The sequence below is a fragment of the Uranotaenia lowii genome, chromosome 2 (genome assembly GCF_029784155.1).
Source record: "Uranotaenia lowii strain MFRU-FL chromosome 2, ASM2978415v1, whole genome shotgun sequence".
NCBI lineage: Eukaryota > Metazoa > Arthropoda > Insecta > Diptera > Culicidae > Uranotaenia > Uranotaenia lowii.
Genome location: NC_073692.1, coordinates 204,444,288 through 204,470,633, shown reverse-complemented (window position 1 = coordinate 204,470,633; position 26,346 = coordinate 204,444,288). Strand labels below are relative to the sequence as shown.

Genomic DNA, 26,346 nt, shown 5'->3' with positions numbered 1-26,346 from the left:
TTTGATGATTCATTGATTGAACAGTACGGTTTCACACTACTTTTCTACATGTTTTGTGGTCGTGATGTAAAAAAAAATAAAAAATATATCATTGGGGCCGTTCAGATACCACGTGAACAAAAAAAAATGAGATTTTTGACCCCCTCCCGCTCCGTGGACAAGCGTGGATATTTGGCAAATGTTGTTTTTTTTTATCAAAAAAGATTTTGACAGTTAGAAAACTCTATTTTTTTCTTTTTTGTTGTTGAAATGGCTTATTTAAAAAAAAAAACAAATAAGCATTTCCTGATATTAGATAATTTCAAATATTTTAAATTTCTTAATTATCATATTTATCACTTGCTTTCAAGTGACTACTAATTATTTAAACTTAAACGACGAAAGCAGATCGGCGACAATAGAGGCCCGTATTGCAGTCCGACAGGCCTGCAGCGTGTCGATGTCGATAAGGCGGCAGCGGCTTTCGTTGCTGGGAAGTCGGAATAGGTCTTGCCAGTTCAGGTTCCGGAGAGCGAAGCGCAAAAAACGCCTCTGGATGGCCGCGATACGCTCCGAGCCATTTTGATAGTATGGGCACCATACAGCCGAGACATATTGCATCTGGAAACCTTATCGACGATGTAGTTTGTGTGGATCTTGAAATCCAGCCGTTTATCCAGGATGACACCAAGGTCTTTCACATGCTCAACTCGTACAACTGCCTCATGTCCCAGAAAATAATCAGCCGATAGCGGTAGCCGCTTGCGCGAAAACGAAATTACCGTACATTTGTTGGGATTCAAGGGAAGGCAATTGACATCACCTGATCGTACAATAAGTTTCCGTCCTACCAGGTAACTACGGAACCATTCCAGTAAAGATCCACAAATACCGATACGATCTAGTTTGGCTATGACTATTTTGAGGTTTACCTTATCGAAAGCTGCGGTCAGGTCGGTGTAGACTACGTCGGTCTGAGCTCCTTTGGCAAAGCTGTCTTGCACGGAAGATGTGAACGTCAACAAGTTTGTTGTCGTAAAGCGCTTGGGCATGAATCCATGTTGTTTGTTGTGCAACGTATAGATTCTAACTTAAGCTTTCTTGGACATCATGTGACTTTTTTTTTGAAATTTTTTTAAAAATTGATTGAAAAACAAAAGAGATATATAGATTTTATTGACACTCCAGGGACTGTAACGGATAAAAATTTTAGGGACGGATGAGGAGTAAGCTTCTCTAAGCTAGAGCGAATGCTAAGCATATGTCATCATTACGGAATCTTAGTATACATTTCATCTTTTATTATCATTTAGCGAAAAAAAATTAACATGATCTATTCGGTGCGCTTTAAGTAAACCGATGATGATGCAAGGGTCGGGTAATAAGGCTTTGATCATTTGGAAACCGGGCAGTTACAAACGTGTATATTTTAAAAATTATTCATTTGATCGAAAAACTTTTTATGAAGCAAATGAAGGTGTTAATGTGATATTTTATGTAAAAATAAAAAAAAAAGTTTTCCTTTGATTTCAAGAATTACTCTTACTGTATCATAAAATCTCTTTTTTCATCTTTGCACACATTTTTCATTCTTCTCGTTTTTTGGATTGATTTTTTTCGGTGATTCAATGACATTTTTCATTCATTTATTGATTTATTATTTTTACCACAGAAGCAAAACTTTTGCAAAATTATGATATTTTATTCAAATTTACCTGGAAAACCCGATTGGAATCTGGATGAAGCCTTTTCATGAGTAGACATCTCGAAGAATTTGACCTCTTAAATTCGGTTTTGACATAAATTTTTTTGTCCATCAGAACACATCTGTCACATTACGTAAAAACCAGTTGCACAGATCGCGATGCATGGAACTGCTCATTTTTAGTTATTGTCTGGGTGTTTACCAGACAGGCAAAACTTTTTGCCTGCCGGAAACGGATTTACTGCATAGTTAAGCGGTCTGCATTAAGTTATCCTCAATAACCATAGACTTTTTACCATAGTTGTCATCAAGAGTTCCACTCTGATGCTTGGTTTGAACTTCGTGAGCATCCAAAAGTGGCTAAAACTATACTTCTTAACCATTTGAGCTAAAAAATATTCAGAAAAAATCACCAGTTCATGTGTTTTCAAATCGACAATGAAGAATTTCCGAAGTGATTGTGCAAATTTTTATCATGTCTTTCTGTATTGTTAATATCTCAAACATACGTAAATTTAAAAAATCTGAAAAAATACTCAAGTTAGCCCTTATCATAACCAACACAACGCTGCTAAATTTTTGCATATCCTAGCTTTAGAGGGTTAATGCTGTGAAATATTTGGCACCTGGCTGGCCATGAAACAATTCCAGCCTCCATGAATTTCATTCCGATCTCGCTTGATTGGACTACCCTAACGCACAGAGTAATATTTTTCGATACCTCCAGGTTACGTAGCCCATGTGTGCCATACTCGATAAAGTTTCTAACTTAATCAATATGGTTACATCAAACCATTTAACACCTCCCTCTTGTTGCACTTTCCGGGGCAATAAAAGCTCAATATTTCAAATCAGCCGAACCCCTTTTTTGCTCAAGACGGTGGAAAATGGGGGTCCCTTTTGGATACGCCATCACGTTACTTTCAACTCATTCAATGCTCGTTGTAACATTCATGAATGTATATTGGTGGATACTCAACACTCACAATGTTGAGGCATTTCCATTCTACCTTCCGCCCCAGATGACGATGCTGTTTCGTGAAGCAGCGCAGGAATGCAGCCGCGTAATGTAGCTTGTTCCTAGTTTCACTTCCTGCATCGGCGGCCACTCTCGTGTTAGGATATCATGAATTATAAATAAGTCTCGACACGAAACTTACTTCCTTCTTTCAGTTAGTTTTGAACCTATACCTATGTAGATAGTGAAAACAAGGAAAAACTACGACTAGCAACAATAACAACAATGCCGGTGTTTGCGTTCTTAGTTTATGGATCTGAACAATTTTCACACCAATTCCCCGGACATCCCGCTGCTTCGGTTTCCACCATGGCAGATCTTGGTAAGCCGATGGTTTCTGAAAATACGGGGCGAAATGATTTCATCGCAGCGCGCTGCAAGCAGGTTGTAAAGGAGGAAACTTATGAAACCATGAAGATATTTCTTGAATCTCCTGTTGCCGCCTTCCTCCATTTTGAAAGCACACCTCAATTACGAGCTGTGTACCCTAAATTGAACCATCTTCCTCCAAGTCTTCTCCGACTGACGACGGGCACGGCTGGGATCCTTCTCAAATCGTCACTTTCGCCGGAGTCACGCGGAACAGACTCGATGGCCAAGCGGAAGAGGATCCGGAAAATGTAAAGAAGTGGTAATTTAATATTTCCTCTGTTTACAAGCATGCACTTTTCGCCGGGTTTGTTTTTTCCCTTTTCCTTTTCCTTGCGGTTGATCGAATAATTTGCCATTACTTTCATAACTTTACAGCTGGAAGCTTCCAGCGTCTCAGGTTAGTGAATCCTTTCTTTGGGGGTTAGCCACAGCTGATACCGGTAAAGTTTTTGAAGTTGGAGAAAATTGAGATGACATCGCTGTTCAGGTCTTTACAATTTACCTTATAAAATATTCTTATCATGTCAACATCTCTTTGCATTTTTAACCCGTTTTTATAAGAAATTTTTTCCAGTATTTAGTTTTTTTTGTGGGCTCCAAATTACAAAATGTAAATTTTAAATTAAAAACTAGATGAAAATGATTTTTTAAGGGGATTTTAACTCCACAGGAGACATTCATCCCTAAAGATGAAAATGATGAAGATTTGTCAAAGGTATGATTTTCACAATTATATTTTGTTCACTTTCTCACTTAATCGACAAATAATCATCCTATATTTTTTATCTACTGAATGTTTAACAAGTTTAATCCTTGTCTTTCATTTGTTAACCCTCATCCGCATTAGATTTCATTATCCTAATCAGCACTTGGAGTGTCAATTTGACACTCCAAGCTAAAATCGTCATAACTCTTCTTATATCTAACCGATTACAATATAACTTATACCACTAGAAACCTTGTAATGTCAGTAAAATATGTTAAGAACATTATATATAGCTAAAGCTTATAGTTTTCTCATTATTCAGCATGATAGAAAAAAAATCCGAAAAAACATGCCTAAGGAAAGCTGCTGTAGTTCATATATTACAAGTCCAAAAAAATATTTGCCTTATGCATATGAAAGCTGAAGTTAATGTCTACAACATGAAGCGAAAAATTTTTTTTTTTAATTTTTTTTAATGAAATGGTCGGGAGAAAAACCTACTTTTCATTCGATTGCTTGTAAGTACTGTTTGAGCGATGGTGGAGTTTTTGCAAAAATATGACTACAAAATCTATTAAAATTCTAACATTTTGCTGTCTTTAGATTTTCCATGCAACAAAAATTGAATTTACTGGAATTTTTCAAAGTTCACTACTTTGCGCGGTATTTTTACAACTTGAAATTTCATTTGTTTTTGTGGTCCACCGTCAGGTTGTACTCGGATTTTCAGTGCTTTAACTTTGTTTGGACCAATCAAAACTATATTCATTGAAAAGCAAATTCAATCTACATTCTAATGAGGTGCAACAATTCACGCTGTGAGATTTCACAAAAATATGAAAATGATAAACGTAAAATCATTCCTGAATTTCTAGAACCACAAGCAGCACGTCCAGCAAAACGTGTTTTGCTCTCCGAGTAGGTACGGTGGGTGGTGATTTCGGCAGAGAGCGAAGCCGACAGACGAAATAATGAAGCGTGTCGAAAGCAAACGAAAAACAGTTTTTAATAGCAATCTAAAGAAAAGTAGGTTTTTCAGACCACTTTTTTTTTTAACTTTTTGTGACCATTTCATTAAAAAAAATTTTAAAAAATATTTCTTGGCTTCATGATGTAGACATTAACTTCAGCTTTGAACTACAGCAGTTTTCCTGAGGCATGTTTTTTCGGATTCTTTTTCTTTCATGCTGAATAACGAGGAAACTAGAAGCTTTTGCTATATATAATGTTCTAAACATATTTTACTGACATTACAAGGTTTCTATTGATTTATGTTTGGTATGAAGTTCAAAATAATTCAAACGAATTAAATAGATTTTACTTTTGGAGTGTCAAAATGTCGGAAAAGGGAGTTTTTTTTTTGTCCAGGCTTCCAGGGTTTGTCCATAAATAAAGTAAAGATGCAATATTAAAGAACTTTTGAATTCATTTAGGGTCCCCGAAGAAATTTTTCTTTTCTGAAGCTTCTGAAAAAAGTAACAAACATTCAAACTTGCAATAGTGTCAAAATGACACTCTAATGCGGATGAGGGTTAATGATTTAAGGTGGATGTGAGTAGTCAATCAAGCTAAACTAAGCTAAGCTAAGCTTAATAATCACCTTAACATTTTTTATCTTCTGAATGTTTAACTGGTTCTATCCTTTTCTTTTATTTAAAAAAATCTGTTTATAGGTTTTTCCAACAGTAACCTATTCGTTTTTTTAACGACATTATCTTATAGTTTTCAACAACAACAACAACAAAAGCAAAAAGTTTGAAAAATGTAAAGAAACCAAAATGACAAAAAAAACATGAAAATTTCATATAATTGAAATATTCAAACAAAATATTAATAATGACATAAAATAACTAAAACTGATGGAGAATGCTAAAAATAGCAACTTTTACAAAAAAAAAAAAACATTATAAACCAAACAAGAAAGTGCTTAATGCATCCAAAACATGATAGAAATAAATGACACTTGAAGTTTTTTGTGGAAATAAGTGAACAAAAATTAGAAAAACCCTTTCGATTTCGGCAAGATTTCATTTTGACAACATTAAAGATTCGGAATTTTGCCAAAATCGAATGGGATCTGTATTTGAATTCAAACGTTTATGACCGCTAATTTCAAAGCTGCTGGCTTACCGTAGGATTAAAATAACAAATCGCAGGAATGCTAGGCATAGCCAGTGAATTTGTTAGCTTAGCTTAGCTAGCTTAGCTTAGTTGACTACTCATATCCACCTTAAATCATTGAACTTGAAGTGCTCAGATATGATAATTCATTTAAAATTTCAGAAAACATATTTGATTAGACTTTGTTCTACTTATGCACTTCAAATTCCATCATCGCTGGCGTGGCTAAGCAGAACAAGGTCTACGTCGCCAATGGTTGCTAGCTAGGCATAGCCAGTGAATTTGTTGAAAAAAAATTAAAATCAATCTCCATTTCAAGTTCATTTGAATTTTTGACATGCCAAAACTTTCTTTGTCGATTATATTAATGCCATACAAAATTGAAACTTACTGCGCTAATTCAGGAATCAATCAAATCAAACTCACTGATGCTGGGTGACCCAAAAAGTACCAAAAACATATGAGAACCTGTGGAATCCTGGACGAGTCGTTAATGGATTTCTAGATTATTGAGAGCTCAGTTATGCTAGCGATTGCTATCGCTGATATCAAAAGCATGTCTCTTATATTTGGTTCTCATGATGAGAAAGCAAAGACAGGGATGCCAAAAGTAAATTTTTGCAGTGGTTTGATATTTTAGAGAAACATGAAGGTCAAAGAATAGAAGAACATAAGCCATGAATTTCTCAAAACCCGGAGAAAAAAGACGACTGTTGTTCTAATTATTTGGCTGGTTATACAAAACATCTAAGCGTAGTTGATTTTACAACTGTAAATATTATAAACTTAACTACAAACTGATGATTGACCTTACGCAATCAACTATGAATGAAATAGATTCAACTTTAATGGTATAATTGATTCAATCGTAAGTATGTTTCAATAACATTTGTATGACTGATTTTAGGCATTCAACCATAAATATAATATGTTCAACTATACATTACTGGTTGACCTATTACATCCAACTATTACTATGATAGGTTCAACTGTAATGGTTTAATTCAGGCATGTCAAACTCGTTTAGGTGTGCGGGCCGCATTAAAAATTTTCTACAACGTAGAGGGCCGCAGCCAAAATCAGCTAGAAAACATAACATATTAGCTTCGCGAAGATTAGATACAATACAATGGAATATAGTTAAAAGTAAACTTGGAATGAAATTTTGCGTTTAATTTTTATTAAAGCTTTTAATGTTTAACATTCTTATTTTTTAATGCATTATATCTATTGATGCTTGACATCTTTTCTGAGATACTAGTTCATTAATATCAAGTTGAAGTTTATTTGTTACTGACACTTTTATTATTGATGATAAATTTGTATCAGATAATCTCTAACAATGAGGAGTTTGTGTAGCTTTCATTATGGAAAAAACTGCTCACATAGATAGGTACTTGCAAACATAGCAAGAATTCCGGCAACAAATTTCCGGTGTAAGCATCATAAGTTTTTTTGTCGCTAGAGTAGTGTTCTTTGACATTGTAGTTTTTTGGCACACTTATGCAGAAATTACATATCAAGCAGATTATTTTGTTTAATATCGATGTGCAAAAATAACTCAACTCCCATTTTGCCTGAAATATTCTTTTTTCTCCCTGAATTTTTCTCCTGCTAGTAGATGGTGCTGTAGTAACTAATTCTTTATCTGTATTAATTTCCATTTTTCTGAGAAATTAAAAAAAAAGCTCTGACATATTGGCTTATATATGAGGCTCTTGGAGCCAAAGGGGTGTAAGTGCAAAAATGATCATTTTTGAGATAATCACTTTAAACAATTAGTTGTATTAAAATCTTTATTCAGTGCTTATTTCAGATTTTTATATATATATTTTATAATTTTATCTTCATACTTTTTTTAACGGAAAAACACTAGAGTGAACTTCCCAAAAAGTATATGGAAAATCGCACATCAGAGAAACTTTGAAGCGTGCTATCTCGAAAGTAGCTTTTGTGCACTAATACCCATCTGGCTTTGAGGCCCTCATATGATGTGATAGCAATTGTTTACAAAAAACTTAACTTTATTTATTGACGTCAAGTTTCAAATTTAAAAGCGATCTTTGAATCCGGAAAGATGTCAAAAAAAATATCTGCGAAGAGCAGTTTATTGGTCAGATTATAGAAAATGATAATTTTATGAACAGTAGCTGAAGACATTTTTAAAAAACACAATTATTTTTTTTCATTTTACAGTATTTCAAAAACTGCAATAATCAGAATTTCCGATTTTTTTTCATTTCAGTGACCAGTATGGTATTAAAAATGACTCTCAATTTACGAATTAAAAGTATTGTTAACTAGTGTTATTAAAAATGTATGCTGTTTATACTCACGTATTCGGATAGGTTTTAGACAATAAGAAGACTCCAGCGGTGGGATATGTTTTTGTTCAATTCCGGCGCAACCAACAAACTTACCGCGAATTTAACTAAACGTTAGACAAGTGGTCACTGAAATAAAATTATTCAGAGCCACAAATTTAATCACGGAAAATTTTTGATTATTTAGCACGTGCTTTTTACAACGAATAATGTTTTTTTTTTCAAATATCACAATATGTCTGTTGTTCCTTCGGTAAAGCAAAAACCATAATACCAAAATACTTGGAAGATATTTACGTTGTTTACGCTATGAATGTTTACGCACAATCTTACACGGAAGCGGAATCTCACCTCAATCTGTGGTTCAAAGCAACAATGTTACACGTGTTTTTCTGATAGGATATTTGAACATCGAAAAACATTTGCATTAAGTTGAAAACGTTACATTCAACTTTAGTTTTTTGGGGTAATCTATTATATAAAATTCTCTTGTAACGGTGTTTGTAGTACTACTCCTCCGAAATGGCCCAAACGATTCAAATGAAATTATTTTCAGAATATTCTGTAGGCATGCGAATCGGTTTATATCGAATAAAAATAACAAAAAGTCGCATCAATTGTCTGTAATATTTAAATTTGTAGTTTTTTGAATGAAATAAAAGTCATGGCTTCCATTTTCTCGAGATTTTTTTTTCTTTGGGCGGTTTGTTTTTCGTCTCCAAGGTCGAGGCGTCGCGAGCAGACGTCGTTAGAAGATAGTAACCATGGCATAGCATACTGAGAATATGAGAATATTTTGGCGCGTATTTCTCGCATCCATTTTTAGAGATTTTCTTTTCTTCGAGGGGTTTGTTCTTCGTCTCCATGGGCGAGGCGTCGCTAGCAAACGTCATTGCAAGATAATAGTAACCAAAGCATACTGTTCATTGAGCGCTGGAAAAATTTAAAAATTAGGCGCCTATTTTTCAACCAAGTACCTATATTCCTTATGCACGTGGGAGCGATATGCAACCAAGATGTGTTTTTTTTTTTGCTTATTTGTACTCAGCATATGATAATAAATGAAGCCTAGATGTGACACGGATTGATATTTTATCGCTCGAATCAAAACCATATAAACGATTTCAAATATTAAAAACAATTTTTAATTCGTGTTAATTAAAGCAGTAAATTGTTGTCCAAAAAATATGAATTTGGTAAAGATCAATATGAAATAATGTCATGACACTTTGCGGACGTTTGAAAATAAGAAATTGGGAAGCTTTACATTCAATTTCGTATAATCCAATACGCCTAGAACACTAGACACATTAACTGAACAAGAGTCTATTCTATTCTATTTTGTTTATTTATAGAGGATTTTAACCAACTTGGTCATTTGTCCTCTCATCAAGAGTCTGTTCTTTGAAATAGATTAGATAGGATTGAAGTTTTAAAAGGCCGAATGAACTATTTGATTTTTTGCAAACGTAAGTGCAAAATATCAACTTTTACAAAAAATGTATACATTATTTCTTCATCTAAAAATTGGTGGGCCAAAAAAAAATTGATTACATAAATAAAATTAACCCTTTTTTTTAAATCATTCACCAAAAAATGTTAACACGTTTACTGTTTGCTTACACACAATTGAAGTACAAACTTATCATGAAAAGTGTGTTTTTGTTTTCATATTTTGGCTATATAGAAAATACTTTTGATTCGCTTTTTTGTTGAAAAGCTTTTTTGTGATTGATATTCCAGGGGCAGAAGATTTTTATGATGAACTTTTAATATGACCTGAAAGTGTTAAAAATAATATTAATTCCTGTAATTTCTTAGGTGGAATAAGTGAAAACGCGCCATTTAGCAATGAAACATCTACAATTTAAGAATTTTATCTCCTAAATGGCCAGAATGGATATCCCGAGTGTTGAATCTGAAGCGGATATTTAAAATTATTATAAAGGTCTTTGTAAATCAAGGTCTTTTGGTTGAACAGCATTCAGTGAAATTGAAATACCAAGCATTAATTTATTGCGGAGAAAAACTTAGGATATAGCAATGAAAGTTGATAAAACAGACAAACGAGAACAAGTATTAAATTCATTTTAAAGTCTTTTCACTGACGCATCTGAAAAAGACCTATGTGTTTTCACTTGCCCCAATAAATGGGATAAATGTATATTTCGATATTTCTTTTTGTCAACATAAATAATATTTTTTTTTTGAAAATATTACTTTTTCAGAGAATATGAAAATTGAACTGAAGTGATATTCGTAAGGATTTAACCGGTGTTTCATTTTTGAAATTTAAGATTTACAGTAAAAAAGACACATAATTTTTATTAGAGTTTTGTTTATATGATAATTTCCAGGAAACAAAATAAACTCATGAAACCATCGATGCCTGGACAGATTATTTTTTTTTATGTATTAAATTTAAAAAAAATCTGCTTTCCAATTAAATGTTATTAAATCTTAAAAATATGACATAATCCTAAATGAAATCGCAGATCACCACCAACAATGTTCAGGAAATTTTGAAATCAGAACTGCTTCAATTAAAATCTTTAAAATAATGGGTGAATATATCTAAACATATGTTTTCCTCTTTTCAAAACCAATCGTATCTTTGATTCATTGGGTTAAAGTTCAAAGGAATTAATTTGCATTTTTTGCTTGAATAAAAAAAAGGAATTTGCAACACACAAAACCGACAGATTTTATGCCGTGACAAGTGCTGTTTGGGAACACTTTAAGTTGAAATGTGTAAAGTCTATAACTTTAGTATCAGGCGAATTTTTTTGGAAATGATTTTTGTGAAAATATGGATCTTGATTCAAACTGCTTCGAAGGATGAGGATGGTGAATAAACAGCTGATTGAAAATGGTTAGTAAAAAATCTTTTCTTATGTTTTTTATTTCTTCAGCTCTAAAAAACTACACCATCCAAAGCAAATTGGGAGCTGAAAGCGCTGCGTTAGGCAAAATATTCGGCAAATACTCCAAAAACTGTCCCGATATTTGAAACAATATAACAAAACGGAATAAATCTACTGAATGGAATACAGCAAATGAAACATACAGTTGCATGCAGTTATTTATTGAACAAGTTTCTAAAATTGGATTTTAAAAGACCCGTTGAGTTTAAATTCTTTGGTTTAACTTTGATAGGATTGAGCAGGACAATTCGAGTAAAGGGAAAGAAGGAAAATATAAAGAAAACTAGGAAAAATAAAAAATGGACGCCAAGTTTAACATGGTAAGGCGAAGTTTACCGGGTCTGCTAGTATTTTACATAAAAATCAGTGGTGTTTTTTTATGTGACAATTTAAGACGGGGCTACGCGAGCCGCATTGATCAAGGCCGCGGGCCGCATGCGACCCGCAAACCCCCAGTTTGACATGCCTGGTTTAATTGAATTAACTGGAAGTATGATAGATTCAACTACAAATGTATGATTGATTTTAGGCATTGAACTATAGATATAGTGAATTCAACTATATTTTTAAGATTGATTGTGTGATATTTTAATAATTACTAAACATCCAAACACTACATGTTCATAAGTGTAGCTAGTGTGCCCTCAGTGTGCAGGCAGCTGGTGTTCATCAATGTCAAAAAGTGATAATAAGCAATTGGATAGCACATTTGCTTAGTTCAAAAATATAGTGACAAATTTTTTTCTCCCTTCAGGTTAATTCTGGAGTTTGCTTTTAGCCTTCGTCGGAGTCGGATGTTTTTAACTCTCGATCCTCGATCAAAAGGCAGTGATTTATTTCTATTGATAAAGTGTTGTAGAACGCGTGGTGATGAGCCCATCACCGGGTGACCATCCAAACCGGATCATTCCGGAATGGATGGATGCCCAAAGTTTACACGGTCGGTTATACTATTTAACGCTTCAAGGTGCTCAAGGAAAACAAATGACTAAAAACCCGTTCTTGATTGGACGTTCCATCGAGAATTTTGCGGGTAAAATTGAAGGAGCCTTTTACGAAAAGTCCCGGAATTGGTACGTGCTTAAGATCAGGAACAAGAACCAAGGAAGACTGCTGACAACTTTAACTACCCTATTAGACGGTACACCGATTATGGTAGGTCGTCATCCAAGCCTAAACCAACGGAAATTAGTGGTCACCTGCCGAGAAGTGGATGGAATGGAAGATAAAATACTGCTGGAAGAATTATCTGCTCAAAAAATTATCGAGGCAGTTCTGTTTCAACCGTTGAGCAAGTCACATGTGACAGAGTGAGCAGCTGTTGAACAATTGTTGGTTTTTGAAATAGTGCTATTGAAAAGAGACTTTTTTTTTGAGTGGTTACATTTGTGTTAAGACATACGAGTGAGTTCCGTGGTAGTTATGGCCGCGGATCCGGGAGGTGGCGGAACGCCTCCTAGAGTCTTCGGATCCCGTTTCGAGATGTTGGCAAATGAACAAGATAACGTTGAAAGAGGCGTTTCGTCTAAAAAATTTAAAAACGTGAAGAGAACAGCACAACGTGATCTGGAAAACGAGCAAATATTCTCCAAGCAACTTCGACTGTATGGGAAGGATAACGGCGGAAGGTTCTTGATTCTCACTCGTACCGATGAAGGCAAGACGATGGATGATGTCAATCCATTTCTCATTAAAAAATGTATTGATAATATTACATCGGGAGTTGAAATAACCAGATTCAAGGATGGGAAACTTCTACTCAAATCTACTGATCGACACCAAGCGGAGAAACTGTGCAAACAAAAATCGTTATGTGATTCAATACACGTGAATATTGTAGAACACGATTCTTTGAACCGAACGAAAGGCACAATCTACTGTCCGGATCTCAAGCCTATGAAAGATGAGGATATTCAAAAACATTTGGCAGAGTTCCACGTTGTCGAAGTAAGGCGAATGCAACGTATCAGCAGACGAGTAACCTCTACCACAACGCCGCCATCACCACCACCTGTTAGCGATCAACCAAAGGAGAATGAAAAAAAACTAAACCTAACCTAGAAGACACCGGATCTTTCATATTGACCTTCGATCTGAGTTACTTACCAGATACCATCGATGTAGGTTTCTACAAATGTAAGCTGCGACTCTACGTACCCAACCCAATGCGGTGCAATGTGTGCCTTCGCTACGGTCATAAAAAAGAAAGCTGCAAAGGAAATCGAGTGTGCGCCAAATGTGCCGAGTTATTTCACGACCAACAGCCATGTTTGCATCCAGTCAAATGTGTAAACTGTCGGGGCTCTCACATGGCATTCTCGAAGGAATGTCCAATCTATGTTGATGAGCAAGAAATTCAAAAAATCCGAGTCACCCAGAGAGTAACGATGAAGGAAGCACGACAGAAACGGAGGCAACAGGTACCCCTTGAACTCATCATCACTCAACGTCCCTCTCAAACTTTTGCCGGTGTTCTGAGAACCGGAAGCAATGGATCGATATCACCAACTCAAACGCAGACCTCTCCAGTAGAAAATCCAACGAAGGCTCTGGCAAGCAGCAAACCGACGACACTCACTAGAACATCGAATGTAACACGAGCGACGCAACATGAGAACACGGAACAACCAACGCCGAACCCAGCAAACTGGGTTCCTCCAGGTATGCAGAATGAAAATCACGAAAAACGATGTAATATAAAAAACCAATCAGATTCAGATTTGAATGATGTGACTAGTGTAAACTTTGAAAACGTTGATCCACCTCAAGTATCAGAATTAAGTATTTTATCACAAGCAATATCCTCTTCCATTTTATTAAATGTTCCAGATTATACGAAAATTAACGACCAAGATATATAAATTATAACAGATATTAAGATTCTTTTCTTTTACCACTTTGACACATCGGAACAAAAATTTTGATATTTCAGAAATCATTTTACTTTTTTTTTCACAATAATTTTCGCAATGGCCATGTTACAATGGAATTGTAATGGATTTCAGCAACACATTCAGGAACTGAAACTTTTGATTAGTCAATACAATCCTTATGCTATTGGTATTCAGGAATCTCATTTTAAGCAAACTAACATTCCAACACTTAAAAATTTCAAATTGTTTTATAAGATTGACGAAATTCACCATCGAGCAAGCGGTGGTGTAGTAATTTGTATTCGCGAAGGCTTCGAAGCACAAGAACTCGATTTAGAAACAGAGCTGCAGGCAGTTGCTGTCAAATTGTTTTACCCTGTAGAGTTTACTCTATGTTGTCTTTATCTTCCACCTGGAGAGACCATTTCTGAAAAGATTTTGTACGAGTTGATTTTGCAACTTCCCAAGCCTTTTTTGATTATGAGTGACTGTAATGCACACAATGTTTGTTGGGGTAGTAGAGAGGATAGTGTGAGAGGTAAAATGTTGGTTGATTTTTTCGAACGTTTTGATTTGAATTGTTTAAACGACGGATCACCCACTCACTTTAGTGTAGCACATAATACTTATTCGTCTATTGATCTTACTTTTGGTTCGCCATCTTTATCTACTGTATTTAGCTGGGTTGTTCATGATGATTTATGTTTCAGTGATCATTATCCTATCGTTATCAATCCTTTGCAAACTAACCTTAACATTTCCAAACGACCTAGGTGGTTAACTAATGAAGCGGACTGGGCTAAGTTTCAGGACTTAGTGACAATAAATATTAATGAAAATACTCCATTAAGTGCTTTAGAACAAGTGACACATTTTTCTAACTCTATCATTGAAGCAGCTACTCAATCTATTAAAAGAACGTCTGATATTATCAAAAAATTCCGTCCCCCTTGGTGGAGCTCTGAAATATCTAATAGTATTAAGGAAAAAAGAAAAGCACTAAGAAAGTTCAATGAACATATGTCTACAGAAAACATGATAGCTTACAAGTTAGCAAAATCAAGATCAAGAAATTTAATAAGACGACAATCCAAGGCTAGCTGTAATAATTTTGTAGAATCTGTGTCAGCTTCAACTTCTAATAATGTTGTATGGAGTAAAATTCAGAATCTTAGAGGAAGAACTAAAAACTGTTTAATTTCTTCGCTGAAAGTAGACAATAATTTGATAACACAGCCAGATAGAATAGCTGAAGAATTAGGAAAACATTTTTCACAAATATCAAGTTGCGAGAATTACTCGAAGGATTTCACACGTTGGTCCGACGAAACTGAAAAAACTAATATTTCTTTCGATGAGTTAGAAAACAATGTATTGAATACTCCGTTCAAGATGATTGAGTTACAGATGTCTTTAGCAACATGTAAAGGTTCATCTACAGGTGTCGATGATGTTCACTATCACATGCTTCAAAATCTTCCTCCCGATGCAATGTTTTATTTGTTAAGAATTTTTAACCAAATTTGGTCTGAACGAGTTTTTCCTGATCAATGGCGCCGATCGATAGTTATAGCTATACTTAAACAAGGGAAAAGTCCGCTCAATAGTCAAAGCTACCGTCCAATATCTCTTACCTCCTGTTTGTGTAAATTAATGGAAAAATTAGTGAATCGAAGACTCCAATGGTTTCTAGAAAATAGTAAATTTTTTGATCCAACACAGTCCGGCTTTCGTAAATTTCGTAACACTTTGGATAATTTAGTTACATTAGAATCATCGATACAAGAAGCTTTCGAAAACAAGGAACATTTGATTTGCATATTTTTTGATATTGAGAAAGCCTACGATATGACGTGGACAGTACAAATAATTCAAACTCTCTCGGAAATGGGTGTAAGAGGAAATATGTTGCACTTTATCAACAATTTTCTAGAAGATCGTAGCTTCCAAGTTCGAATAGGAAATCATTTATCATCATCTTTCAAACAAAATAATGGATTACCACAAGGATCAGTTTTAAGTGTAACCCTTTTTCTAATTGCGATCAATTCAATGAAAACTAGTTTTCCTCCTCATGTTAGAAGTTTAAAATTTGCAGATGATACAGTAGCTTATGTAGCTGGTAAATCTTTAGAGGTAGTTCAAGAAAAACTTCAGCAAACTTTAGCAAATCTAGAAAAATGGTGTGATCATACTGGCTTCCGTTTTTCCACCACGAAAACGAAGGTAATACATTTTTGTCGACGCTTCAGATGTATTCATAATCCATCGTTAGTATTTAACAATCAAAATCTAGAGTATGTTGAATCCCATAAGTTTTTAGGTATTTTCTTTGACAAAAAACTAAAATGGGACATTCACAAAAAAAATCTAAGAAAAAGCTCAGAAAATTCTTCACGGATAATCAGGACATTAGCACATACCACATTTGGTTCTAATAGGAAAACTTTACTCACCCTTCTTAAATCGTTGGTAATTTCTAAACTAGATTACGGAAGTATTGTATATGGCACTGCTAATGAGAAACTACTAAAATCACTGGGAACAATACAGAATACAGGAATTCGATTGGCAACTGGTGCATTTAGGACAAGTCCAGTGTTGAGTTTACATGCAGAGTCTGGGATTTTACCAATGGATTACCGTCGAGATTTACAAATAATCAAAACAGGAATTAAAATATGTTCTTTAGAAGACCATCCATTAAGGAAAAAATTTGTGCTTTTGAGAAATCGGAATAGGTGTGAAAATACTAACGAATGTTCGAAATCTTTCATTCATCGTTGTTTGCACAAATTTGATAAATATGATTTAGTTTTTCAGTTCCCGATGCCTAGGTCAATTTTTCCTACCCCTTTTTGGACTCAAGATTCGCAGCTACAATTTGATATATCTTTAAATAAATTTAAAAAAACAAACACAAGTCCAATGACTTTTAAGGCCCACTACTTAAAAATACTTAAAGAACATGAAAATTATTTGAAATTTTTCACAGATGGATCAAAGACAGATTCAACTGTTGGTTTTGCAGTTTACGATGGGTTTAATAATATAAAGAAAAGAATTTCTTCAGCATCGTCAATATTTACCGCTGAACTTCTTGCAATTCAAGAAGCAGTTGAAATTGCTCTTTTAAAAGAAATGCAATATCAATTCGTGATATTCTCGGATTCTCTCAGTTCTATTTTAGCACTGAAAAATCCATCCAGTGACAACCCAATTGTTCAAAAAATATACCAAATTATTAAAACTAAACCTTTAGTTACAATAAAAATAATATGGATTCCAAGCCATATAGGAATAGATGGCAATGAAAAAGCCGATAATCTAGCTAAATCTTCTCACTTGGAAACATTGACGCCAATTTCTCTTCCTATATTTGACTTCATAAATTTAGCTAAAATTAATATTATTAAATCATGGCAAAATTTTTGGACTAATCTTGAAAATAATAAATTAAGAATGTGTCATAACGTGGTAAAAGAATGGCATAAAATGCATACCCTTTCAAGAAAAGACTCAGTAATTTTGACAAGAATTAGAATCGGTCATTCCAGACTAACTCATTCGTATTTATTTGAAAAACAATCTCCCCCACTATGCAAATTTTGCAACTGCCAATTAACAATCAACCATCTTTTTGTGGATTGCAATAAAGTAGTCGATAGTCGAAGAAAGTATAATATTAATGAGGAAAGCTTGAAATTAAATGGAGATTATAAAAACGTGATAAATTTTTTAAAGGAGATCAACGTTTACAAAGACTTATGATAGGATTAAAAAATGTAGAAGTAAGAATTCGATGTAAAATATTTAGTCTGATGTGTACACATTTATTTTTTTTAAATAAAAAATAGTGCCAATAGCCTGTTAAGAGCTGAAAAAAAAAATTATCGACATCCGCCGCATAACAAAAAAAAACCAACGCAGGGATCATAGGAACATCAACGTTGATTTTATCAATCAATAGCACCATTATCCCGGAATTTATTCATTTCGGACTCCTTCGAGTTCTCACGCGCATATATTATTCGCAGCCTCTATTATGCCGACAATGCTTGCAATACGGTCACCCTAAAAGCCGTTGCAAAAATCTGTTGGCTTGCAAAAATTGCTCCCGAAGTCATGATAGTGCCGATTGCCAAGCCGAACCCTTTTGTGGAAACTGCAAAACAACAGGTCATTCCCCTTTGGATAGAAAGTGCCCCATTTGGACAGCAGAATCAGCAGCACAAAAACTCAGCACCGATAAAAATATCCCGATCAACGAAGCCCGACGAATGATAACAGCGAGCAGCAGCACAACCAGCTACGCGAACGCAGTTAAAGCCAACCAGAAACAACAGAGTAGGTACAACACATCAGCAACAAGATAAAACAAAAGAAGAATCAAACCAACAGACGATCCTGAACCAAAAAAGAACGCCAGAAAAAACCACACACTCCAACAGCAACGCAACAACCCTCCCAGACTGATGTCATCAGTTTGGGTTCAGATTCACCGCCTCGAAAAAGGACCCCTCTTCCAACCTCTCTTCCTGCAACTTCGGCAAAAGAAGTTGTTCGTGAAGAAATGGTAACAAACTCTACCCGATCAATCGTGACGCGCAGTATGCAGCAAGTGCGGCCACCAGAGAAACCCTAATATCCTCTCTTCCTCATATCCTTCCACTTCCTGTTTCCTCCCATATCCCCATTTCCACATACAATTTAATTAAATGACCCTCGGTAAATTATTACTTTATATTTAAGTTAAATGCCTAATAAACGTTAAGTTTTTTTTTAAAAAAAGGTTAATCCTAACCAGATGCGGGGGCAACTAAATTGCATGCGAAGGATACGATGCCGCTGAGGGAATCGTTAGTAGACATTCCTTTTTGAAAGGCACGGATTTGCGCTTTATCGAGGAGCAGAAATAGCTGGACAATGCAAAAAGCATTGATGTGCTGACCGTTTACCCGAACAAAGCATTAACATATTATCCGTATCAACAATAGCTGTATAGTTTCATATACAATAAATTTAGTTGAATGCTCAACATCAATCTGTATATATAAAGTTGAATTAATCATATTTATGGTTGAATCAATCATGCAGTTCAGATTGAAGCTATCATATTTGTAGTTGAATTCATAAAACTAATCATAAAAATATAGTTGAATCTATATATATAAAAAGTAATTTCCGTTTGTTTGTTCGTTTGTATGTTTGTCTTCAATAGGCTCAGCTGCCTTAAGAGCTAGAGAGCTGAAATTTGGCATGGGTGCTCATTAGGACCAGGAATGATGAAAAATGTTTTTAGATTTTCGGATGACCCCTTTTGAAGGCGGTCGTCCATACAACAACGGTTTTATTCCCCCGAACCAAAAGTCATGGCACCCATTTTTTGAACCGACTTTCATTTCCGTTCGTTTCGTTGGCGGGATTATTTTCACCATCACCATAGGCAGGCTATTAGAAACGACCATCCAGAGCTCACATGTACTGGATAGCAAATCAAAGCTTGCTCAGCATTAAAAATTTGAAAGTGAAAATTTTGGCGGGTGTTTTTTGTACCTTCTACTGTTCAAAGCACATGCTACCGGTACGAGATATTTGGATGCAATTATAAGCCTACATTTTGATTGGAAAATAAAACTAGCCTGTAGGAATATATTGACTTGAATAGTTGTGGCTTTCAAAGTGCTGGGGGGCTTTGAGGATCAACGATTTTTATATTTTTGGAATTCCTCATAGAGAAAGAAATTTTTTTTAGATTCAGAGTTTTAAGTTCAAGGCTGTGATTTTAACGCTCCAATTGGAATGTTAATGGGGGATTAGAAAATTGATAAGATAATTAAATTTGAGGTTTTGAGTTTTATACAATTTGATTTCACTGGCCAATTTCTAACTTTTGAGTTATCATTGATCTATTAATGGGATGTTTGTGTCCATGAAAAAAACAGGACTAAAAAAAACCTTTTTCATAATATAAAAATGGTGTTTTCGGGATGATTTGCTTTCGATAACTTCTAAAAGCTATTAGTTGAACTTTCAACGTTTAAGGTAAACTAATAATAAAACAGGGCGAAATTGAAAAGCGAAAAAATACTCGCATGCAATTGAAAACATGCAAAGTGAGTTTTCAACATGCTTCAACAAAGTTCGGAGGTTTTTTAAGAAATTTCTAATTAAATGAAACTTAAATATACTATTTTACAGGGAGATCATCCATATTGAAAAGTGGGATAATCTTCAACAGATATTTTCATTAGATAGGGGATGGAAATAATAAAAAAGCAGTTTAATCTTTTGAAGATAAAACTATTCAGCCAAATCTATTCAAGCTTCCTAAAAAATGATGGTTGTAAAAAATGTTTTTCATGAAAGGATGAAGGATTGGGATGAAAATTTGTTCACGAGAGTTTTAAGGCAATCAATTTCAGGTATTGAATTCAGTGTAAGGGGCCGGCAAAAGGTGGGCGTCCATATTAACGTTTCAATATTTTTGCAATATAGTCGTTACCATACATCGGATTGGGATGAAAATTGGCACACGGTATTTTTCAGGGACGGACAATCGATTATAGATGTCATATGTTTTGCCAGGGGTCTACGACAGGAGTCGTCCATTAGTTTTTTACTGCTTTTAGCAATATTGACGTTACTATGCAATAGATTTCTTTGAAAGTTTGCGCACGGGAGTTTTGAGGGAAGGAAATTAATTTCAGATATCAAAGATTGTATAAGAGGCCACCGAAAGGGGTTTAACTTTTTGGCAATAATTGCGTTGCTATGAAACTGTCGAGTCGAAATTCATACATGGGGGTTTTTTGACACGTTCAATTGATTTCTGATTTAAAATTTAGTAGCAGACGACAGAAAAGTGAACGTCCAATATTTTTGCAATAATAACAACAATGATTTCGGAAGTGCATATGGAAAATGCTTGACAATTGGCGTATTCATACAACAAGTTGAAAGCGAAACGGAGTTCGTATGGGATCAGCTAGTATTTAATAAATATAGTTGGTCAAAAATCAATCATCAATATGATTTAAAATAGGCGAAATATAGATGATAAAATTTTACTTTTTTCTTCGTGAAAAGATACATTGGCTCAACGATAGGACTTGAACCCGCTATCTTCGCTTCAGTACAACAGCGTGCTCGAATAAAATTCCTAATCGGTGGGTGGTGATAGAGATACAAGAGTGATCAATTGGGGGCAAGAGTACATGCGAGATATACATGGAGTGGATGTGGAATGGATGGTCCAGCAGTTCCACCGATGGAGATCGACTTGTACGCTTGTACCGGTCGATTCCATCACGTTCACCGTAGTGTTATTGGCTAACGCATCGTTGTACTGAAGCAGAGTTTGCAGGTTTAAGTCCTGTCGGTGAGCCTTTGTATTTTTTAGAGAAATTCATTACATTCATGGCTGATGTTCTTCCCATTTTTCGAGCCTCATGGTTTTCCAAAAATTTTCCATCACCTTGAAAAATTGATTATTTTAAGGTACGAAAGACAGATTTTCTAGTAACTACAAAAACCTGATATCGCCAATCGAAGGGAAAAGAGGAAATCAATAAAATCAAGTGCATCTAAACTCTACTATAATCATTGCATTTATATTTTTTTTTTAAATTGATAACTCATGTGACTTAAGATCAAAATATTAAGAGGAGTATTAAGGGGGGCAATGGGAGCGAATACTCCGAGCCCCTCCCCGGCCCAGAGGAACCCCCTGATGAAAATTATAATTTAAACATTACTTTAATTATACTTCTTAAAGTTATAGAAATCAAGGAGAGAAAATGAAAATCGAAATAAAAATGTTTTGTATCAGGTATGGGGGCACCCTTGAAAAAATATCTCGAATAGTTTTAGTCTAATATATGTTAAGGCAGCATTACAGAATGTTTGGCTGAACAAATGAGTATAAATTTAAACAATATTTGGCAATACCTTGGCATTTGATCTCTAATTGTTCAACATAAAATTCGGACAAATCTAAACAGAACTCGGTAATAATTTGAAAAAAAAAAAATAAAAAAGACAGTGACTACCAAAAATTTTTCATTTAATTTAATCGAAACTCAAAGCAGCGTTCGAATCTTTTTTTAAACTCCCAAAAGAAATTTGGATAAAACAAGCACCGAAAATTTGAGCCTTATTTAGATCTTTAGTTTAGTATGCATTATTTGTCCACATTACTTTGAAACCTCAGGATGCCAGAATGAATCCGAAAAATCTGGAATGCATACCCTACAATAAATAAAGCATCACTTTCTCTTATTTGTTGAATAAATAAAATATTTCACGAGTTTTCAGCGAATCAAGCATCATGCTCTGATAAAGAAGTTTTTTCTCCTCATTTATAAAAAAAATGCAATGGCTTTTTCAAGGAATACATTCACTTTTTCTTTGATTTGTCAAATATTTAAAAAAAACTAATATCAGTTTTTGAAAAAAAATTTGCATAAATTTGAAAAAGTAAAGAAAATGAAGAAAAACATTAAAAGTTCTTTGACAGTGAAATTTTTTCGGGCTTTGTTGGGAATAAAATTAATAAAACTAGGCAATCTAGAATGCTCACTTTATAAGCATAAGTATGAGTATAATTAATGCAAAATTAATGTTAGTTTTTCGATCATTATTGAAATTTTACACTCAACGCCCATTTGAGTTTGAAAAAAAAAGATAGGTAACTGTAGTTGACAAAATAGATCAATCGGCAAATTGAATTTTTATTCCTATTTGAATCAAAGATTTGAAATTCTAGTTGAAAATTTTGAATATCGTCTTATTTCAAATGGATGATTCTGTGTCTGGAACATTTAATTTCCATGCTGAATTATTGTTTCCGATTGTTTTGTCACATTCAGGAGAACTTTTTACAAAAGCTTAATTTTTTTATAATGGAAAACTGTTTTTTTTTATCGAACTCTGTCACTAGTTCGTTTTCTGAATATGCTGTTTTTTCTCTTCTACCTTTCAGAAGCCCTCAAATACCACGGCACCCGGCTGACGGACTACGAAAAGCAGGAAATCGAAAAGTACCCGGAAGTGTACTATCTGGGTCTGGATGCCTGCAAAATCAACGCCAAACCGGGAACGTCGCTGAATTCCGGCTACGATGACGATAACGGTAGCTACAACAAAGTCATCCACGATCACATCTGCTACCGGTACGAAATCCTGGAAGTTATAGGAAAGGGCAGTTTCGGTCAGGTCATTAGGGCCCTGGACCACAAAACCAATCAACACGTGGCAATCAAAATCATCCGCAACAAGAAGCGCTTCCACCATCAGGCCCTCGTCGAGGTGCGGATACTGGACGAGCTGAGGAAAAAGGATGCCGATGGATCGTACAATGTGATTCACATGCTAGATTACTTCTACTTCCGGAATCATCTCTGCATCAGTTTCGAGTTGATGAGGTAAGTTGGATTACTATAAGAAATTGAAGCTAGTTAAGACGGTTTTTACTGAGGAACAAAAAGCACTTTATTTTCTTTAGCGATCGTAGTATTCGATTCTGTTACATGGCCCATTCGGTCCCCAACATGGACGGGAAATGGGGCCACAAGGTGTATCCCGACTGCAGGGAAATATGGTAGGCATGCCGGGTCCACAGATACCTCTGTTTGGTCCATAAAGGGGTCCTGGCTGTGAGAAAACGCAACTTATCATTTTCTGATGAGAGTTTTAAAAAATATTTCAATATAACATACCATTGGTCGACTATATGGTCCACAGTGAATCACATGACGGCAAATGTACGGCATGATGATTGATCGGTTCTTGAAAATTTACTTTTTGCTCCTGGACAGAGAATTTTGCTCCCACTCGGGCCGAAAGATGAAAGATGAATGTTTTCAAAGTGCTAATTTTTTTCTACATAACAACCGTTTTCAATGGTTACTACGGTATTTTCTGAAAAAAGGCATCTTGAAGCAACTTGGAGCAAATCCACCACAAGGGTAAAATAACTGAATAAAATTGTTTCCTATTTTCACGAAGATTTTTATTTGAAGTCTTGAACACTGGTGTAAATATTTAACAGAACTATTGTGTTGTGTTCGACTCAAACCCTGTCCGATTCTAACATTTCAAAATAGTTAATCCGTGATTGAACAAAAGTTAAGTATGTGGTGAAAATGCTTCTTAAAAATTTCTACCCGCTCATTTTCAACACCTGTAATTTTCTTCTGATCTTCTTCTATCCATCTATAATTTTCAACTCTTGAAATGTTCTCACTATGAGAACATAACATTCACCGATAAGGCCGTAAAATTAATTTCATAACATAACATCACGGTGATTAATCTTAATTAATAAATTTTACAGAACTTTAGAAGTTTTGTCTAGCTGTAGCTTTTTTAAGGAGACTATAAGATTCTTAAGGATTGCTTGATATGAACACTGCCGTCTTTACATATTGATTTGATACAATTATTTTTTAACTTCAAAATGGACAGACAGATCAACACTAAATGTTTTGCTCTTTGATGAAAATTTAATAATAATTTTTATTACAGCAGTACATTACTTGCCAGCGTTCCCATAATACTTTGGTCTAAAATTTCCTTTGATCTAAAGCTTGCCAGATTGCCCGTTTTCAACCCGAACGTGCTCAGATATTTTATACAAAATCTGGTAATGTTCCGGTCCGGTCCGGTTCACCGGATTTTGTTGAAAAATGTGCGTATTTGCTGGGATATATTGACTTTGACAAATCGATAAATAAAAACTCAGATAATTTTTTTATTACTTTTGTAACCAAAAACGAATTTGTAGATCAAGTTTCATCAAAATATAAATTTTTGGTTTTTAATTAGTCTTAAACACGATTTAAAAGCTAATGAAGAATTTCGATGAAAAAAATATTGCAATCGTAATAAAGTCATGATTTTCTTTGAATAACTTCTTTGTTTTGACCTAATTTTCCCGGATATTGCGTAGATTTAGGGTTTGAAATTGGGAAGTGAAATTTCCAGATTTGGCCAGGTTTTAAGATAAAAGAACCCGGATTTGCCCGGCCTAGACACGCTTGGAAAAATTCTGGCAACTGTATTCTATCTGCAATCCAAAATATCAAAAATCTATCCTAGTCCGGAAAAAACTTTTTAACCGGAACCGTTGCTGTCAAAATAAAAATAAATCCCAAACATCATCGATTCCAATTCGGTCTAACTTTCTCGGCGTGCTTTGTGTGTTCTTCAAGTGTCAGAATTTATAAAACCAGAGGTGAGCAGCCTTTTGTCCAACGAGTCATTTGAATTTAAAATCTTTTCGGTGGGTCTAACTTTCAAAGAAATCTCGTTAATAGTTTGTTGATCTTTATTCAAAATAATCATAAGAATATAAAGACCACACATGTTTCACGGAAAAAAAGAAAAGTCTGACAAATTTATTTATGTTTTATTTATTTCGTTTCGTTCGTATTATCGTGTTTTGCTAGACGGACAAAACCAGACAACATTGGTAAGATTTATCATTCAATCATAGTCAGTATTAGTGGTCTTTCTTTTAATAATTTAATTTTTTAATTGATTCGAAGTTTTTCGCAAACAATTGTTTACTTCACTTTTCTTAAACTATTATTTCACAGATTTTTAAGCAAACTTGGTCCAAGAATCTTGGTTTCATTTACGATTCTTGATTGTTAAATTTTTGTTCAGACTTAAAAAGATTTTTTTTAAATCGAATTTTGATACTTTTGGATAGCATTTCTTTTACTGATTATTGATAATTTCATGACATTGTTAATAAAAATAGTAACGTTTCAATGGAAAGACTCAACTTGTCGATCTTTAAATGACTTTTGACGCAATTTCTAGAAATAACAGCACAGTAAACTGTTACATATTTTTGGGGCAAATAACAGAACTAAATTCCCATTGCTCACCCATGCTTTGTTACCAAAGTGAGGCAAGTCATATCCGCTTCTTTTCAAAAATGAAAGTATTCAATTTTTGTATGATTTTTTTTAGTCAGAATTTGAGTGCTTTTTTTTTGTGTAATTTAAACTTATAATAACAATATTTATGAACCAAATAAGAAATAAGAAAAAAATAATGAAATTCATAAGGTTGTCTTATGATGGAGATGAACTCAAAGAATGAACACCGGTATCAATGAGAGATTGTTGTTTTTCATAAGATATTGTTATGGGAAAAAAAAATTTGCATACAATAAAAATAATTCAAGATAGTTTTTCAAATAATTCTATTTTTGATTAATTTTGTTTGAAATAACATCATGGCAACAATCAGCAGCCAGTTTTTGCCGCCTCGGCCCTTTGACTTCGAGCTTCTTGCAGGTAGCCAATCTGA

The 26,346-nt window shown here is 34.5% G+C and overlaps 1 protein-coding gene and 1 long non-coding RNA gene across 5 annotated transcripts in view; one reads left to right on the top strand and one right to left on the bottom strand.

Moving 5' to 3' along the window:
* Nucleotides 1-26,346, top strand: part of LOC129745985 (dual specificity tyrosine-phosphorylation-regulated kinase 2) — a 437,758-nt gene that overhangs the window by 302,885 nt on the left and 108,527 nt on the right. For all 3 annotated transcript variants that reach the window (XR_008737218.1, XM_055739401.1, XM_055739400.1), the window contains one exon: nt 23,006-23,447. Coding sequence is in view for 2 of the 3 variants with exons in the window: in XM_055739401.1 (XP_055595376.1) it covers nt 23,006-23,447 (442 nt within the window). In the remaining variant the exon portion in view is untranslated. The remainder of the gene's footprint in view (nt 1-23,005; nt 23,448-26,346) is intronic.
* LOC129745990 (uncharacterized) lies at nt 22,857-23,918 on the bottom strand. Of its 2 annotated transcripts, XR_008737220.1 has the most exons (3): nt 23,742-23,901; nt 23,514-23,676; nt 22,857-23,460 (listed from the first exon to the last, which is right to left on the bottom strand). It is a non-coding gene; the product is annotated as an uncharacterized LOC129745990 (long non-coding RNA). The 2 variants fall into 2 exon arrangements; XR_008737219.1 differs by lacking the exon at nt 22,857-23,460 and having other exon boundaries at nt 23,481-23,676; nt 23,742-23,918.